A 17,910-nucleotide genomic window follows, 5' to 3' on the forward strand; every position below is an offset into this window, starting at 1 on the left:
ATGTTGTAATTGGATTTAGGAAATGTTGAAATGCATGATTTTTTTTTAAAAATTGCATTTCTTGATTGAGCATTACGCAATAAATAAAACCCATTGACAAAGGTGGGGGGATATAAAATGACTTGTGTTACACGAAAAATTTCGTAGGAAATCTGGAAATAATACATTAACCGATCACTTACACTCTCGGCTGCATTAATGATTGATTCGTGTTTTTATATATATTATATAATATATGAAAGGAAACGACTACACGAGACGCCCACGGTACGAAGGGGATTGAATGAATGAGATAAGCGGTACCACAATATGAGAATCCGTCAGCCGCAGCCAAAAAAAGAACTAGCATATTGTTTTCAAGGGAGAAATTCCGAGGTACGTGAGCAGCGTTGTAATATGTCAGGAAAAGGAAACGACGTGTTTTAAATGCTTCAGGGTCCCCTTTTCAAACTGACATTGGTGACAAACTGCCATTTAAATCGAGCCACCGAGGGATCTCTTGTCTTGTGTTGAATTGGGGAAAAAAATAAAAGCAAAGCCCATCCGTTGAGATCACTGGTTGGTTGATTTTAAATGGTGTGAAACCGACAAGCTGCATTCGCCTATTATCGGCGAGAACGTGGATTTTGGTGAAATCAAACGAATGCTTTTAATGTCGGTCTTTGGATTTGAGACCAGGTTTTGTGAGCCCACTAACGTCCGCCTTGGCATTTCATTTCATAAATTCTCCAAGAGTCTATCAGATCTCCCCAAAAAATAGTGGTCCCGATGTTTCCTCTTGTTTTCACGAAACCTTATTGTGCCACCCTCGGTGGCGCCGGCATCGCACCTGCGCTTACCCGCTCAGTAAAGTCCACTCTCATCGTTTAACCAATGAATGTCCTTTCTTTTGCGAAAAGGGTTTGAAAGAAGTCGGAATCTGATCTGATGCAGTTAACAACACTCTAGTTCTAGCGGTTGATTAGGTTTTAGTAGTTGGTTCCCAATCTATGCGGTTGTCAGGAGTATCACAGTTGAAGGGGATACCTGCAATTTCAATGTTGATCTGAACTACGGCGGAGCGATCTCTATCTCGATTCTATTTCCTTCTGGATTCTAGTCAATTGATACAACGTGTTGTTCATTCCAGTGGGAACGTTGGGCTAAACTGTCCTTTGTTTCTGAAGTTGAGATACCCCCAAGAATTTGGAAACAGATTTGTTACGTGAAGTGATTTGATGTACGTCAAGCAAGCCGTTTTTATCGTAACTTTTCAGTAAATGGGACTTTGAAGTCTCTCTCTCTCTCACACACACACACACACACACAGTCTTTCACACACATGCTGTAATTCACATTGTCTCCATAAGGATGTGTTGTTGACTGATTTCTCAAACAGAGAACCCAGGAACCTTTGAGTATTGCAGTCTCTACAGAGGCAGACTGGAGGATTTAGGCAGAAGCTCCTGTGTACGGCACCGTAAAATATAAGAGTTCAGCTAGTGTGATTGGTTTTACTGCTGTTTCAAGATTCATTCTCCAAGGTAGCTCTAACAAATTCTTCGCCTCTAATGGGAGTCATCTGCACGTTCACATTTCTACAATGAAAGCCAATGGTTTCGCAGCATATTTTAGGAGAATGTTACATGGATGCATTAACAGGCGAGTCGATCACAGAAATATTCGTTGGCGTTGTTCCGGTGGGCTTCAGTACAAATGGGCTATCTTGCAACCTCGTTTTTAAGCATACGCGCTGCAGCTATGTGGAAGAATGATGCTGTAAGTATGTTTGCTGCTTTTCTTGTGTGTGTGGTCACCCATCTCTTGTTGCAGTTGTTATACTTTGCTCTTTACAGCAATTACTCCGAAGCATAAGATACGTTCATATGATTTCATTTTCTACGTTGCAGGTTTTTGCTTGCACAATATACCATCTACTGGGTCTAAGTCACGCTATGTTGAAACTGAGGTCCATTTGTCCTTGTGTACAAATCAGCTTTTCTCATTCCTCCGAACGTATGCACTGCTAAATGCAAATAATTGATCTAAAACCACATCGATAATTGGGAATTTGCATTATTGGTTTGACGAAACTAAAAAAAAAAATGGTGCAAAAAGATTGAAGGCACGTTTATTTTTTTTTAATCGGGCTTACTGCATTTTATGCCCACTGTAGAGCAACTTTGCATACTTTCATACTTCGTTAGTTCCTGGTACAAGAGCCGCTGCTGAATGCAAAGGAGATAAGCTGGAGCTTAAAGTGGCATTCTGTGGAGATGCAGGGATCCACAAAATAACCCTTGGCGTTGAGAGCCAAGACATGCAAACCCTTCCAACATGCCAGCAAGGAAATGCATTTCGTGATATTCAAGGTATGTCACATATATACGTCTCATGCATCATGCTTAAACCTGCCTATAACAATTGCAACTGCAGGGGGCGCTGCAGCTTTCTCCTCTCAAACGACACCAATGCAGTTCATGTGAAAGAATTTGGCTTTAGAATGAACTTCATCCCGATTTATTTCATGTAGCTTATCGGTTCACTTAACTCATCAGTTTTAATGTCTATCCTACCTTCTACGTGTCTGTCGAGAAACCTTCGAATTAAGTAGCAAAAAGACTGCATATATGCTCATTATTAAAACATTATGTTGTGTTAAAAAATGTCTTTTACGTTCGTTAAGATTTGATTTAAAGTGTTTCAATGAGATTAATAATAAATAAATTCATGGCAGTTAATTTAAAAAAAAAATCAACATGGAATAGACCACAACCCAAAACGATTCATCCGTTTAACATTGCTATCGCCCGTTCGGTCGAATGCTGTATTTCGCGACTTCAAACAGTTACTAAAATAGTTCCTCATTTGCCGTCGAATAAGTTGATATTCCGTTACTACCGATGCAAATCAGCCTGGCACTCGGCGGGAACGTACATATTTTACTAAACCCCCCCTCCCGGCACGTTAAGTGAAACGTGCTTTCTTAAATTACTACCGAACCATATGGTGCATTGTTAAAATATGACCAATTTTTGCATCTATATGTTGCATTGAATGTCAGATTGAAAGAGACAAGTTAGCAAACCTTCCAGTCGCACAGTAAAATGCATCAAAAACCCCAGTGGCGAGCAATCATGATTGATAGTGGCACAGGATACGATGTCTTTGTGAGATAGAAGCAAAAAAAAACCCCAGATGATTTAGCAAAACTAGCCACTAATTATTTGTGACCGAGGGTAAGGGAAAGATATTCTTATAGAACCTGTCCTGAATACTCAGTAGTATGTAAATTAGGTCAGATGCCTTTTTTGGGTCTTCGTGACGAGAGAAAAAAAAAACCTCTCGGAATATGCGGAGACTGCGGTTTCCTTTGCCCTTATTTGGTGAATAGGTGAACTTTTCCATGTTGATGCCTTGTAGATGCTTTAAAAAAAAATCTAAGAGGGGAGAGGGAAAGAAAAAAACTGTTTGTTTCGGTGCAATCTGCAGATTTTGGTAATCTTCACCTTTGCAGGGGATGGAGCTTCCAAAAATGGGACGCCTCGGCTTTCTTGCGGTGGTGGTACTCGACCTCCTCATCTTCCACTTGGATCTAATCGGAGCGCAGCGGGGTTACCCGACCCTGAACATCGCCATCATTTTGGGCAGGAGCCCCGACAGCACGGGCTTTAGGGATGTGTGGATCAAGGAAGACGCCCCCGACTTTCCCATTGATGTCAATGTGGTGACCGTGGCGGTGAACCAGACCGACCCGAAGAGTATCATCACCCACGTGTGTGACCTGATGTCAGGCACCAAGATCCACGGCGTGGTGTTTGGAGATGACACGGACCAGGAGGCGATCGCTCAGATTTTGGATTTTATTTCCTCCCAGACTTTTATCCCTATCCTGGGAATACACGGCGGCTCTTCCATGATCATGGCAGATAAAGTAAGTGCGGTGGGACTGTTTCTCGTGAGATTCTTTTTTTACAGGAGTAATGGTCGTTTTCTTACCAATTGAAAAGTTCCTTCAAAGACAGAGAAATAAATGAATGTTGATATCCTGAGGAGGTTGTGGACAGGTAAGGCGATGGCACAAGACCAAAGAATCATCGCAGCCTCTTCCAATTTAAATGTGTTCAAATTTCTATTTTACCTGGGATACATTTTCCTGTCGTGGCTGGTATTGTTTTATATGTACGCGTGTGAGAGTGGCACGTTTAAAACTCACCCACAGGTTCTAAATAATCAGCAGTGCAATCCCAATTGTACTCGGGTCATTTTCTACTTTGGAAGCAATCGATTTAAACAGACAGTGGGTACCGATGCCATATTCTCGACTTCGCCATGTGTTCCGATACTTAAAATTGCCAACCATTTATCGTTGTACCACTTTAAACGAATGAGCCAGTCGAATTTCGAGAGTGTTGCTGTGGTCCTGAGAGTGAGGGGGCGCAGTGGAGTTACATTTCACTGAATTCATTCATGCACTCAAGTGAGTCAGTCCCGGATTTGCAAACGAATCAACTTCAAACTACTATGGTTGCCAGACGGCATTTTAAGGCAGCAATTCAAATAAATTATACAAGAACCAAGGATTAGCAGCAAAGATTTTTATTTAAAAAGGTGGATTGTTGAGAAGCAAAGTAATCTCATTTGGACCACAAGTCAATTACCATTTGTCGAAATGGTTCCAGATTAAAGGGGACTGTTGGCTAAAGTCCCAAATTACAGAACGATTTACATTCAAAAGTTAATGTTCTCATCATCCAAATGTTACCTCATCCTTAGTTGGATAGGAACAAATACGGTGGCAGAAATTCAAATCCATTTTGACCTTTGCCATAATGTTTGGCGAGTTTAATTTTAGTTTATTTGAACTTTTGTAATAATCACACATTCTCAGCGATTTATTCAGCACTGCTAGTAAACTTTGTGGACTAATGTCAGCAGAAATACATTACAAAACATTTGACATAAGGGAATGAAGGATACTGGTCATGTAACTGGTGGAAGAGTATTAAACATAATTGGGAGTGAGCAATAAGCTGTAAATTAATCTCAGACCAGAAATGATATAAAATACAGGAACATGAGAATCTGCATTAAAAACAGAAAATGCTGGAAATACTCAGCAAGCCAGGCAGCATCCGTGGAGAAAGAAACAAGAGGCAACGTTTCAGGTCGACGTTCCTTCGTCAGAACAGGAGTCCGTTCCACAGAGGCCACCTGACTTGCTGAGTATTTCCAGCATTTTCTGTTTTAATTTCAGATTTCCAGTATCTGCAGTATTTTGCTTTTGATGAGAATCTGCATGACTGGAAAAGACAATTTAAACCCATCTAGCTGCCCCCAGAATCAAACCCCCCATAATACATGGGTCATTAACCATATCCCTCAATTGATTTTTCTCACCAAATACCTGACCATTTGAACAAAGTTTGAATAGTTCATTATGGATGTTGTTTGATCCTGAGATTAAATTATGGCATTTTATTCGCTGTTATCTATAACGTGTACAATGTATCACTTCAGTAAAATCAAGATATTGTTCTTCATATTTAGAAGAGATGAAACAATATTGAATTAGAGTTGTGAAAGATTGTTTCTATGACATCAATGCAGAATGATGAATCACATAGGGACAGCAGTAGGCCATCCAACCCCTTGAGCCTGTTCCGCCATTCAATCAGATCATGGCTGATCTGTATCTCAAGTCCATTTATCCACCTTGGATACATATGCTTTAATAACCTTACCTAACATGACAGAGGAAGGTGCAATTAAGGAATTATTTTACGTTTATAATCTGGAATTGTCAGGGAATTAAGAGTGTGGCCTACATTAAAATGTCATTTGCTGTCAAATATAAGGATAATTATAATTATGAAGTTTGGAGGAAAGTAAAGGAACAAATTCAAATGAATATTTCTTGAGGACACTATTATCTATATCCTTAAAGGTTTTGTGTCTGGTGTTTGTCTGTCAGGTGCAAGTCAGACTTTTTGCCTCCAATTTCACATTCAAAATTGTATTAAAGATACAAGACAAGTATATACAAAGGGGGGAAAAAGTGAAAGATAACCAAGCAGACAACAAAATGAATTAAATTAAATTTGAAATTACAAAGTCTTTGGGGAAAAAAGGGAAGAGATGAACTGTGAAAGGAAAATAGGAAACCATTAAAACACAGTAAAGGAGGAGGTAGTAGAGATATTGGATAGGATAAAGAGGTACTTAAAAGGTTGGCAGTACTCAAAGTAGAAAAGTCACCCAGTCTGGATGGGATGCATCCTAGGTTACTGAGGGAAGTAAGGGTGGCCACAATCATCCAATCCTCACTATATATGGGAGTGGCGCCAAAGGACTGGAGGTTTGCAAATGTTACACCCCTGTTCAAAAAAAGGAGAGGGATAAACCCGGCAACTACAGGCCAGTCAGTCCAATGTTGGTGGGAGGGAAACTTTGAGACAATAATCCCGGACAAAATTAATTGGCACTTGGAAAAGTATGGGTTAATAAATGAAAGCCAGCATGGATTTTTTTTAAAGGGAAATCATGTTTGACTAACTTGAGTTCTTTGAAGTAACGGAGAGGGTTGAAGAGGGTAGTGTGGTTGATGTGTAAATGGACTTTCAAAAGGCATTTGATAAAGTACCACATAATAGACTTGTTAGCAAGATTGAAGCCCATGGAATTAAAGGGACAGTGACAGCGTGGATACGAAATTGGCTAAGGGACAGAAAGTAGAGAGTAATGGTGAACCATTGTTTTTCAAACTGGAGGGAGGTATACAGCGAAGTTCCCCAGGGGTCAGTATTAGGACAGCTACTCTTTTTGATATATATTAATGACCTGGACTTGGGTATACAGGGTATAATTTCAAAGTTTGTAGCTGACACAAAACTCAAAGGTAGTAAACAATGAAGAGGATAGTAACAGACTTCAGCAGGACATAGACAGATTGGTGAATGGGCAGACACATGGCAGATGAAATTTAACACAGAGAAGCGTGAAGTGATACATTTTGGTAGGAAGAATGAAGGGAGGCAATATAAGCTAAATGGTACAATTTTGAAGGGGGTGCAGGAACAGAGACCTGAGTGTTTATGTACACAAATCTTTGAAGGTGGCAGGACAAGTTGAGAAGGCTGTTAAAAAGCATATGGGATCCTTGGCTTTATAAATAGAGGCATAGAGTACAAAAGCAAGGAAGTTATGCTACACCTTAATAAAACACTGGTTAGGCCCCAGCTGGAGTATTGTGTCTGACTCTGGGCACCACACTTTAGAAAGGCCTTAGAGGGTGCAGAAGAGATTTACTAGAATGGTACCAGGGATGAGGGACTTTAGTTACGTGGAGATACTGGAGAATCATAGAATAGCTACAGCACGGAAGGAGGCCATTTGGCCCATCGAGTCCATGCTGGCTGTCTGCAAGAGCAATCCAGCTAGTCCCACTCCTCCGCCCTTTTCCCGTAGCCCTGCAAATTTTTTCCCTTCAAGTACTTAACCAATTCCCTTTTGAAAGCCATGATTGAATCTGCCTCCACCACCCCCTCAGGCTGTGCATTCCAGATCTTAACCACTTGCTGTGTTTAAAAAAAAAGTTTTTTCCTCATGTCACCTTTTGGTTCTTTTGCCAATCACTTTAATTCTATGTCCTTTGGTTCTTGACCCTTCTGTATCTACTCTGTGTCTAGACCCTTCATGATTTTTGAATACCTCTATCAAATCTCCTCTCAACTTTCTCTGCTCTAAGGAGAACAACCCCAGCTTCTCCAGTCTATCCACATAACTGAAGTCCCTCATCCCTGGAACCATTCTAGTAAATCTCTTCTGCACCCTATCTAAGGCTTTCACATCCTTCTGAAAGTGTGGTGCCCAGAACTGGACACAATACTCCAGTTGTGGCCAAACCAGTGTTTTATAAAGGCTCATCATAACATCCTTGCTTTTGTACTCTATGCCTCTATTTATAAAGCCCAGGATCCCGTATGCTTTCTCAACCTGCCCTGCCACCTTCAAAGATTTGTGCACATATACCCTCAGATCTCTCTGTTCCTGCACCTCTTTTAGAATTGTACCCTTTAGTTTATATTGCCTCTCCTCGTTCTTCCTAACCAAAAGTATAAAAGGCATGACAAAGTTAGAAAAGTTTAAGCTCTTCAATCTAGAAAGAATACGCTAAGAGGGGATCTCTTTAGTTTTTTTTTCCTTGACTGAGTTACCTCTCAGAAATATGTACCAGTTAATTTCCTTCAGTGCACTCCTCATTTCGCTGAAGCTTTTTTTAAATGACATTCAATATTTCTGTCCTGGTCCTCAATGATACTGTTTGCTAGATGATCTTAAAGTTGAATAAATCATGGTCGCTCACCTCCACAGGTTTTAGTACTTTTGTATTATGGATACTATTGTAATTACTTGCAAAACCAGGTATTGTGTGAGTTCCCCATAAGGGGTCCAAGACACATTGTGACAAGAATCAGTTTTGTACCACATTTTCTAGTGGTAAAAAATAAGTACCAATAGTAAATGTGGTACAAAACTGTTTTGTCACCACACTTCCACCGAGACATTCCCAGTTTATATTTGGTTGGTTGAAGTCACCTGTTATTACAACATATTATCTGCACTGACCCTTCTTATCATGTAATTTAAGATGCTGTTATCTTCCTTTACTTGTCCTGGATTCCTCAGTTACTAACCCTTTCCATGGGCTGCTTTTCTGCTCTTTCCAGACTGAGATAGCTTTTCAATTTCCTTGTCTATAGAGGGAATGGTACTGTAGTAGTTATGTTAATGGACTAGTAATCCAGAGGACTAGACTAATAATCCAGTGAGTGAGTTCACAATGCCATCATGGTAGTTTGAGAATTTGAATTCAATTTCCTTGACTTCCAAATAATCCTAAACATCGAAAGCTATCCTACCCCCTTATCTCTCTGCATGTTAAATTCTCTGGTGTGATCGATGGTTTCAAAATATATTTACTCTCTGCTACATATGCTCTCAGTTCCAGCATTTATTCCTAATGTTTCTACCAATCAAGGAAAAGCTTTAATTAAGTTTTGTTTTTACTTATGTCTCAGATGTCGTAGTCTCTGTTTGTTTACTATGCCTAAATTTATTTAGGCTTTCTTATTTTGTATATACACAATGGGCCAAATGGCCACCTTCTGTACTGTATCATTCTATGAATCTATGTATAGTTACAGTCCCCCCCCTCCACCTTCCATACCTAGCTGTGTAGATCCTTAAGTCTGTATTATTCGTTAGCTGCCTTGTTCCAATTTAGAGACAGCTCATCTCTCTTGCATGAAACAAGCTTGTCTGCAAAACAGTTAGTTGTAAAACCAACACCACTTAATATGTCTCAAATAACCAGCCCTCATTTAGTCCTATAACGTTTCTCACAAACTCAGTATCTCTTCCACACACAAGCAATAACCTGGAGAGCACAAGGTTATATTCTTTATCCTGTATTTTCCAGACAATATATATATAAAGTCACTTTTGAATGCCTCTGACTCCTCCCCCTCTGTCAGGCTGCTCTAGTTATTCCACCCTCTCCTGTATATCCCCAAACTTAGCCTTCAGAAGACTAATCAGAGGGCTGTTTGCTTTATTCTCACTGAAAAAGTAACTGTTCACAAATCTCACCATTGAATCCCTTTTTCTCCCTACAGATCTTATTTTTGTTTCGAACTTTCTCCTTTCCCTTCCTGTGTATTCCTCCCAGTGCTATTCACTGCCTGAAACCTATTTATTACTCTTCCTAACTAACCCAGACAGACAGAGGGAGAGAAAAATAACTAATTAAACATAAAGAATGAGAGTGGAGACAGTGACATGAGAAAGAGACACAAATTTTCTTTTTCTTTTTGTCCATGAGCTAGTATATTGAAAACTGAATGTTTTAATTAAGTTTTGGAAATGCATTACACTCATTCTATGAGATTTAAAGCTTCTCGTATGACAATTCAGATTCAGAATGGAAAATGCAACTTTGTTACTGAAGTTATTTGCCTATATTGTACTGGATGAAAAGATATGTGTGAGACAAAAACGGAAGACATTCAACCCCAGACTGAAAGACTAAATCAGCCTAATTCAGTCATTTCTGCCGACGTATATGAAATGATTCTCATCTCAGTCCATTACATCCACTCTGTCACACTGTTAGAATGTGTTGTATCTAGGTGCCTGAAGGGCAAATACATTATGGGTAATCTCTATGTGTGACAGTGTCACTTTTCAGCTATGTTTAACAAGCAAACATGCAAATATGAGGCTCTCCCAGATGTCGTTTTCCCAGGTATATGGAGAGCCTCATTAATCATTGATTGTCAAACCCATCACTTAATCAATTTTTTTAATACAAACTTTTTTGTTGCAATTTTAGTTGTTTCCCTTGATTCCTACGCCCCCAAAATGGAAAAAAACAAAGCTGCTGGATCCTTGCTCACTGAAATAAGATGGCACAATCTCTACAAACTCTGTTAGGAATCATACTGAAAGGAATTGGGAAGCAATCTTTGTTTGAGTAGTTTTCCCTGACCTGGTAGAGTCTGGCAAATTCATTCCTCTAATGTGACATTATAATGTAATATTTTACATTGTTACCATTCCGATTGTGCACCTCACAAGCACCAAATATGAAGCATGATGCTGCTGATTTCCTAGAGATCTGAAAAATAGTCCTGGATTCAGCTGCAGTATAACAACGTGACATTAGAAAAAATTATCCCAATGACACACACCACGCAGCACCCATTGGCATCACAAATACAATACATGTGCACATGCTTATACGTGCATGTAACGTTGAGTGTCCAAGCATTTATGCAGAGGACCTGGGCCTGCAGTCTTCAACTCCCACCAAACAGTGCCAGTGGAAGTATAACTGCACTATCTGACCACACTTTTCTGAGATGGACCGGTACCAACTGTATGAGAGAAACCCAAGTGGAAACCGCATTGAAAATTGGGGTCAAATTCAGATTTCTCAATTATTGAATGTCCACTGCTCTAGTGTTATAGTGACTGGGTCACTCACTCAATTTCTCTTTAAAGGTACAGCAGCTTTTCTCCTGGGTCCTAGGGGCATTGTAGGGGTTATTCTACAATGTGGTGTCCCCAGTGCAGCGTGGCACCCACAAAAAGTGTATGTCAGGGAATTGAGTGACTTTTCTGAATCGCATTGAGTGCCACTTCCTGCTGAGAGTGTCATACCATGGACTCATCTCTTATAATAACATTAAAGGAATACTGTATACTTTTATATAGCACCTTATCACATCATTCAGAACTCCTTGCTCTTTACGAAATAGTGCCATGGGATTGTTAATGTCTACCTGAACGACCAGGAAGGTTTAATGTCTTATCCAAAGAACTTTACCTCCAACAATGCGATACTGCCTCAGTACTGCACTAGGGTGTGAGCCTAGATTATGTGCTGAAGTCAAGGAATGGGGCTTTAACATGCAATCTACAGGCTCAGAGGTGAGTGATTGTGGAAATACTGCCTTCCTTTTGAACTGTCAGAGCTAATTACTGCACCACTGTGAGTTGTGTTTCATTTTATGGAACGTATATTTTAGGTAAAATTCAGAATACTTCAGCCTTCCTACTGAGGTGTGCAGAAGCATGTTAATAACGAAAACCCATTCTGTATAACAGAAGATAATGGCGTCTTAAAGGACATAGTAACTCTGATTTACATGCACTCTTTCATTATTGTGCACATACCTAGGGGGATGTAGGGCATAGCCCTAGAAAATTGTTTTTTTATATTAAAAATGGTTCATTTTGATTAATTTTAGAACTCTTTTACTTCACAGTTGATAGATTTTTAATTTTTAAAAAAAGCACTGATTGAATTTATGTATGGTTGATAACTACAGTACCTTGAATGAGACATTCAGAGTTATGAAGGCAGAGGGCAATTTTGTTAATGGCTGACAATGGCAGGAATGTAAGCTGCTATAGACACAGTGGGGTAAATTTTCATCTTCACCATCTGAGCAGTAATCTGGTGGAGCGGGTCGCCCGCCCATTATGAACCCTTCCGATTTTCATTCCATTGACATCGGACAGGTTCTATAACAGGCAGGTGATCCGCTCTGCCAGATTATTGCTCATGTGGTGAAGACAAAAAAAATCCCAGTAAGTATGGAATCAATGACTGAGACTATTTGAAATTTGCTTGAACAGTAACATCGGAAAAACATTGATTATATTAAAGTGCTGATGGCATTTCAAATGAAATTCCAATTCTAGAAGGGGTGCTGTTTTATCAGGAAGGAATTAATCTACATATAGACTGGACAAATCAAATTGGCAAAAGTAGTCTGGAGGACGAGTTCATGGAATGCATTCGAGACAGTTTCCTAGAGCATTACGTCATGGAACCAAGCAGGGAACAGGCTATTTTAGATCTTATGCTGTGTAATGAGACAGGGTTAATTAGTAATCTCACAGTAAAGGATCCCCTGGGGAAGAGTGATCAGAATACGTTAGAATTTCACATTGAGTTTGAGAGTGACGTACTTAAGCCAGAAACTAGAGTCTTAAACTTAAATAAAGCCAATTACATAGGTATGAGGGACGAGTTGGCAAAGGTTAGATTGGGAAATTAGATTAAATGTTTGCCATTGCTTATCTACTATCATGCCCTTTAAAGAAATATTTCAATATTCTCAACGAATACACATTGCACTGAGAAATAAAAACTCCATGGGAAAAGTGATTCATCCATGGCTAACTAAAGAAGTTAAGAATAGTATTAGATTAAAAGAGGTCTATAATGTTGCCAAGAAAAGTAGTAAGCCTGAGGAGTGGGAGAGTTTTAGAAACCAGCAAAGGATTACCAAAAAAATTGCTAAAAAGGGAGAAAATGGAATATGAAAGTAAACTAGCAAGAAATATAAAAATGGATTGGAACAGCTTCTACAAGTATGTAAAAAGGAAGGGAGTAGCAAAAGTAAACATTGGTCCCTTAGAGGCTGAGACAGGAGAAATTATAATGGGGAATAAGGAAATGGCAGATGTTAAACAAATATTTTGTATCTGTCTTCATAGTAGAAGACACAAAAAGCATACCAGAAATAATGGGGAACCAAGGGGCTAACGAGAGTAAGGAACTTAAAGTAATTAATATCTGTAGAGAAAAAGTATTGGAGAAACTAATGGGACTAAAAGCTGATAAATCTCCTGGACCTGATGGCCTACATCTGAGGGTTCTAAAAGAGGTGGCTGCAGAGATAGTGGATGCATTGGTTATGATCTTCCAAAATTCCCTAGATTCTAGAAGGGTCCCAGCAGATTGGAAGGCAGCAAATGTAACCCCGTTATTTAAGAAAGGAGGTAGAGAGAAAACAGGGAACTATGGACCAGTTAGCCTGACATCAGTCATCAGGAAAATGCTGGAATCTACTATTAAGGATGTGGTAACAGGGCACTTAGAACATCATATGATTAGACAGAATCAACACGGTTTTATGAAAGGGAAATGATGATTGCCAAATTTATTAGTTTTTTTGAGGATGTAACTAGCAGAATAGATAAAGGGGAACCAATGGATGTAGTATATTTGGATTTTCAAAAGGTATTCGATACGGTGCAGCATAAAAGGTTGCTACGCAAGACAAGGGCTCATGGGGTTGGGGGTAATATATTAGCATGGATAGAGGATTGGTTAACGGACAAAACAGAGAGTAGGAATAAACGGGTCATTTTCAGGTTGGCAGGCTGTAACTAGTGAGGTGCCGCAAGGATCAGTGCTTGGGCCTCAGCTATTTATAATCTATATTAATGACTTAGATGAAGGGACTGAGTGTAATGTATCCAAGTTTGCTGACAATAGGTGGAAAAGTAAGCTGTGAGGAGGACACAGCCTACAAAGGGATATAGACAGGTTAAGTGAGGTGGACAAGAAGTTGGCAGATGAAGTATAACGTGGGGAAATGTGAGGCTATTCACTTTGGTAGGAAGAATAGAAAAACAGAACATTTTTTAAATGGTGAGAAACTATTAAATGTTGTTCAGAGGGATTTTTTTTTATTCGTTCATGGGATGTGGGTGTCGCTGGCAAGGCCAGCATTTATTGCCCATCCCTAATTGCCCTGGAGAAGGTGGTGGTGAGCCGCCTTCTTGAACCGCTGCAGTCCGTCTGGTGAAGGTTCTTCCACAGTGCTGTTAGGAAGGGAATTCCAGGATTTTGATCCAGTGACGATGAAGGAACGGCGATATATTTCCAAGTCTGGATGGTGCGTGACTTGGAGGGGAACGTGCAGGTGGTGTTGTTCCCATGTGCCTGCTGCTCTTGTCTTTCTAGGTGGTAGAGGTCGTGGGTTTGGGAGGTGCTGTCGTAGAAGCCTCGGCGAGTTGCTGCAGTGCATCCTGTGGATGGTACACACTGCAGCCACTGTGCGCCGGTGGTGAAGGGAGTGAATGTTTAGGGTGGTGGATGGGCCAATCAAGCGGACTGCTTTGTCCTGGATGGTGTCGAGCTTCTTGAGTGTTGTTGGAGCTGCACTCATCCAAGCAAGTGGAGAGTATTCCATCACACTCCTGACTTGTGCCTTGTAGATGGTGGAAAGGCTTTGGGGAGTCAGGAGGTGAGTCACTCGCCGCAGAATACCCAGCCTCTGACTTGCTCTTGTAGCCACAGTATTTATATGGCTGGTCCAGTTAAGTTTCTGGTCAATGGTGAACCTGAGGATGTTAATGGTGGGGGATTTGGCGATGGTAATGCCGTTGAATGTCAAGGGGAGGTGGTTAGACTCTCTCTTGTTGGAGATGGTCATTGTCTGGCGCGAATGTTACTTGCCACATATCAGCCCAAGCCTGGATGTTGTCCAGGTCGTGCTGCATGCGGGCTCGGACTGCTTCATTATCTGAGGGGTTGCGAATGGAACTGAACACTGTGCAATCATCAGCAAACATCCCCATTTCTGACCTTATGATGGAGGGAAGGTCGTTGATGAACCAGCTGAAGATGGTTGGGCCAAGGACACTGCCCTGAGGAACTCCTGCAGCAATGACCTGGGGCTGAGATGATTGGCCTCCAACAACCATTACCATCTTCCTTTGTGCTCGGTATGACTCCAGCCACTGGAGGGTTTTCCCCCTGAAAATCAGGACTGATGTCAAAGCAGTCTTAAGTCAGCAATTTGGGGTCCTTGTCCACAAAACACAGAAAGTTAACATGCAGGTACAGCAAGCAATTAGGAAGGCAAATGGTATGTTGGCCTTTATTGCATGGAGGTTGGAGTACAAGAGTAAGGAAGTATTACTACAACTGTACAGGGCTTTGGTGAGACCTCACCTGGAGTACTGTGTACAGTTTTGGTCACCTTATCTAAGGAAGGATATACTTACCTTGGAGGCAATGGATCGAAGGTTCATTAGATTGATTCCTGGGATGAGGGTTGTCCTATGAGGAGAGATTGAGTAGAATGGGCCTATATTCTCTGAAGCTTAGAAGAATGAGAGGTGATCTCATTGAAACATACAAGATTCTGAGGGGGCTTGACAGGGTAGATGCTGAGAGGTTGTTACCCATAGCTGGAGAGTCTAGAACTAGGGGACATAGACTCAGGATAAGGGGTTGGCTATTTAAGACTTGGATGAGGAGGCATTTCTTCACTGGGTGTTGTGAATCTTTGGAATTCTCTACCCCAGAGGGTTGTGGATGCTGAGTCGTTGAGTATATTCAAGGCTGAGATAGATAGATAGATTTTTGGACTCTAGGCGAATTAAGGGATATGGGGATCGTGCTGGAAAGTAGAGTTGAGGTCGACGATCAGCCATGATCTTACTGAATGGTGGAGCAGGCTCGAGGGGCCGTAATGCCTACTCCTGCTCCTATTTCTTATGTTTTTATGTTATCAGATGAAAAGTGAATCAGCAAATGGGTACAATGCTCCTGCTACTAAGGGGCACAAAATATTTTAGTAGACTAGAAACAAGAGGTCCCTGCAGCAAAAAAGAGAAACAGAAATAGAGGCATTCTACTAATTTTCTGCTATATTAATTGGTGAAAGGGGATTCAAACTCATTTGATCTTGGATACCCTTAAAAGTTGAATTCCTGATTTTCCATTTTAAAAGTCAACATAAAGGGATAAATTGAAATAAATTCGGTGGTTTATTATGTTTCTCCACAAAATTTATAAATTACTAATTCCAAGTGGCCATATTGCTACAATTGGGCCTGCAGTATCTTAAAGGGGAGGTGTATTTTTCATCAGGAACAGAAACAGGCAACACTGTGGAATGGCAGGTAATACCATAAGACCTACAGCAACTACTACATAAGATCTGTTAAGGTGGAAAACACACAGGCGGCAACCAGAAAAATGTCTCCAAAAGCTCCATCCAACTTTAATGGACAGCAGCTGAGGATCCCTTTTAGCTGGAAATGGCCGCCTCCTGTCTTATTTTTTTTTTATATATTCGTTCACGGGATGTGAGCGTCGCTGGCAAGGCCGGCATTTATTGCCCATCCCTAATTGCCCTCGAGAAGGTGGTGGTGAGCCGCCTTCTTGAACCGCTGCAGTCCGTGTGGTGACGGTTCTCCCACAGTGCTGTTAGGAAGGGAGTTCCAGGATTTTGACCCATGGTTGGTGGGTGGGAGCAGGAACTGGCGGTCGTCAGGCGGGCAGAGATGAAAATGGCATTGGGGTATAAATGACTTATTTGCAATTATTCATGAGGCTACCGCCTGTTTCCAATGGGAGCTCTGGCTGCCAGGATGTATTTCTGCCTGAAAATCAGGACGGATATCAAAGCAGTCTAAGTCGGTGGCACCCCATACTTCAGTTAAGTTCAACTGATAGCATTTAAAGACACAGGGAAGCTTTTGAGGACTATGATTCAGAATTATTTGGGTGCAATGTTAAGTGATGACCCTTATTGCACTTTGAAGTCCATAAACCTGGAGATTCTACTCCACTGAAGGCTGGGGTCTTTAGAGGGCCTCGAGTAGACTGATGTCAGATCTCCACTGGTGTGAGTTCCGCTGAGGTACTTCAAGGTGTAATGGCAGGAATTTCACAGACAAACCTAGATACTCCCCCCCAACACGCCCTTTGATGTAGGGAAGGCAAGCTAAAGATCCTCCCATGGCCCTTCCCAACAGGTACAGAGCAGATCGCTTCTCAGAGCGATAATGTGACTGCTGTGCAATAGCACTCCTTCTATTTCTCAAATTTCCTTTATATTTCCTTCTCTCTCCTACTATCCCTTCAATTCATACTATTCTGCATAGCTGGAAAGGCTGAGTGGCCTGAACCACAGCATTGTCACAAGTCTATCATTGCTGCTCCCTGGTTAATATGCTCAGAGGCAGTCTTCAGTAATATTGGTGAGGACAGTATCCTGTGCCCTCCCAGCCCCTACAACAACTGTGATTTCTCTACCTGCCTTTTCTGATCTGCTCTGGCCAAGAATGGCAATCTCACCCTCTATAAAGGGAAGTCCAAGCATGAAGATTAGTTTAAAAATGCACCACTTTATTTGGAAAGTGAATAATTGCAAATCCATCCCACAAAACTCTGCATATCCATGAAAGCTATGTACTTGAGCGGTTGTTGTCTGTCGTCTTATTGGCCCAGAATTGCTGGAGCGGGGCATCTCGTGGCATGCCCTGTGAGTTGGATTTCTTTCCTTTCCTTTCAGCTCAAAATTTTTGCGCCCCAAATTGCTGGAAATGTGAGCTGGTAACGGGCATCTGGGACCTTGGTGAACGACGGGACCAACAGCCTATCTCCTTAACCAATGAGATTTGAGGATTGAGAAAGAATCAGAGGAATGACGGAGAAGGAAATAGGGTGAATTAGAATAAATTGTGGTGCAGAAAAAGAAATAGAGAGGGAAAGACAGATTGGATTAAGAGAGCGAGAGAAAAAAGAGACGAAGGAAAAGTAAGACATTTTAA

The 17,910-nt window shown here is 41.0% G+C and overlaps 1 protein-coding gene across 1 annotated transcript in view; it reads left to right on the forward strand.

Moving 5' to 3' along the window:
* The first annotated feature begins 1,695 nt into the window (after nt 1-1,695).
* The window catches only part of grin2aa (glutamate receptor, ionotropic, N-methyl D-aspartate 2A, a), a 175,721-nt gene continuing 159,506 nt past the window's right edge, over nt 1,696-17,910 (forward strand). The window contains exons 1-2 of the mRNA XM_068003756.1: nt 1,696-1,758; nt 3,497-3,913. Of these exons, the coding sequence (XP_067859857.1) occupies nt 1,696-1,758; nt 3,497-3,913 (480 nt within the window). The remainder of the gene's footprint in view (nt 1,759-3,496; nt 3,914-17,910) is intronic.

Source organism: Heptranchias perlo, chromosome 22 (genome assembly GCF_035084215.1).
Source record: "Heptranchias perlo isolate sHepPer1 chromosome 22, sHepPer1.hap1, whole genome shotgun sequence".
Classification (NCBI taxonomy): Eukaryota; Metazoa; Chordata; class Chondrichthyes; order Hexanchiformes; family Hexanchidae; genus Heptranchias; species Heptranchias perlo.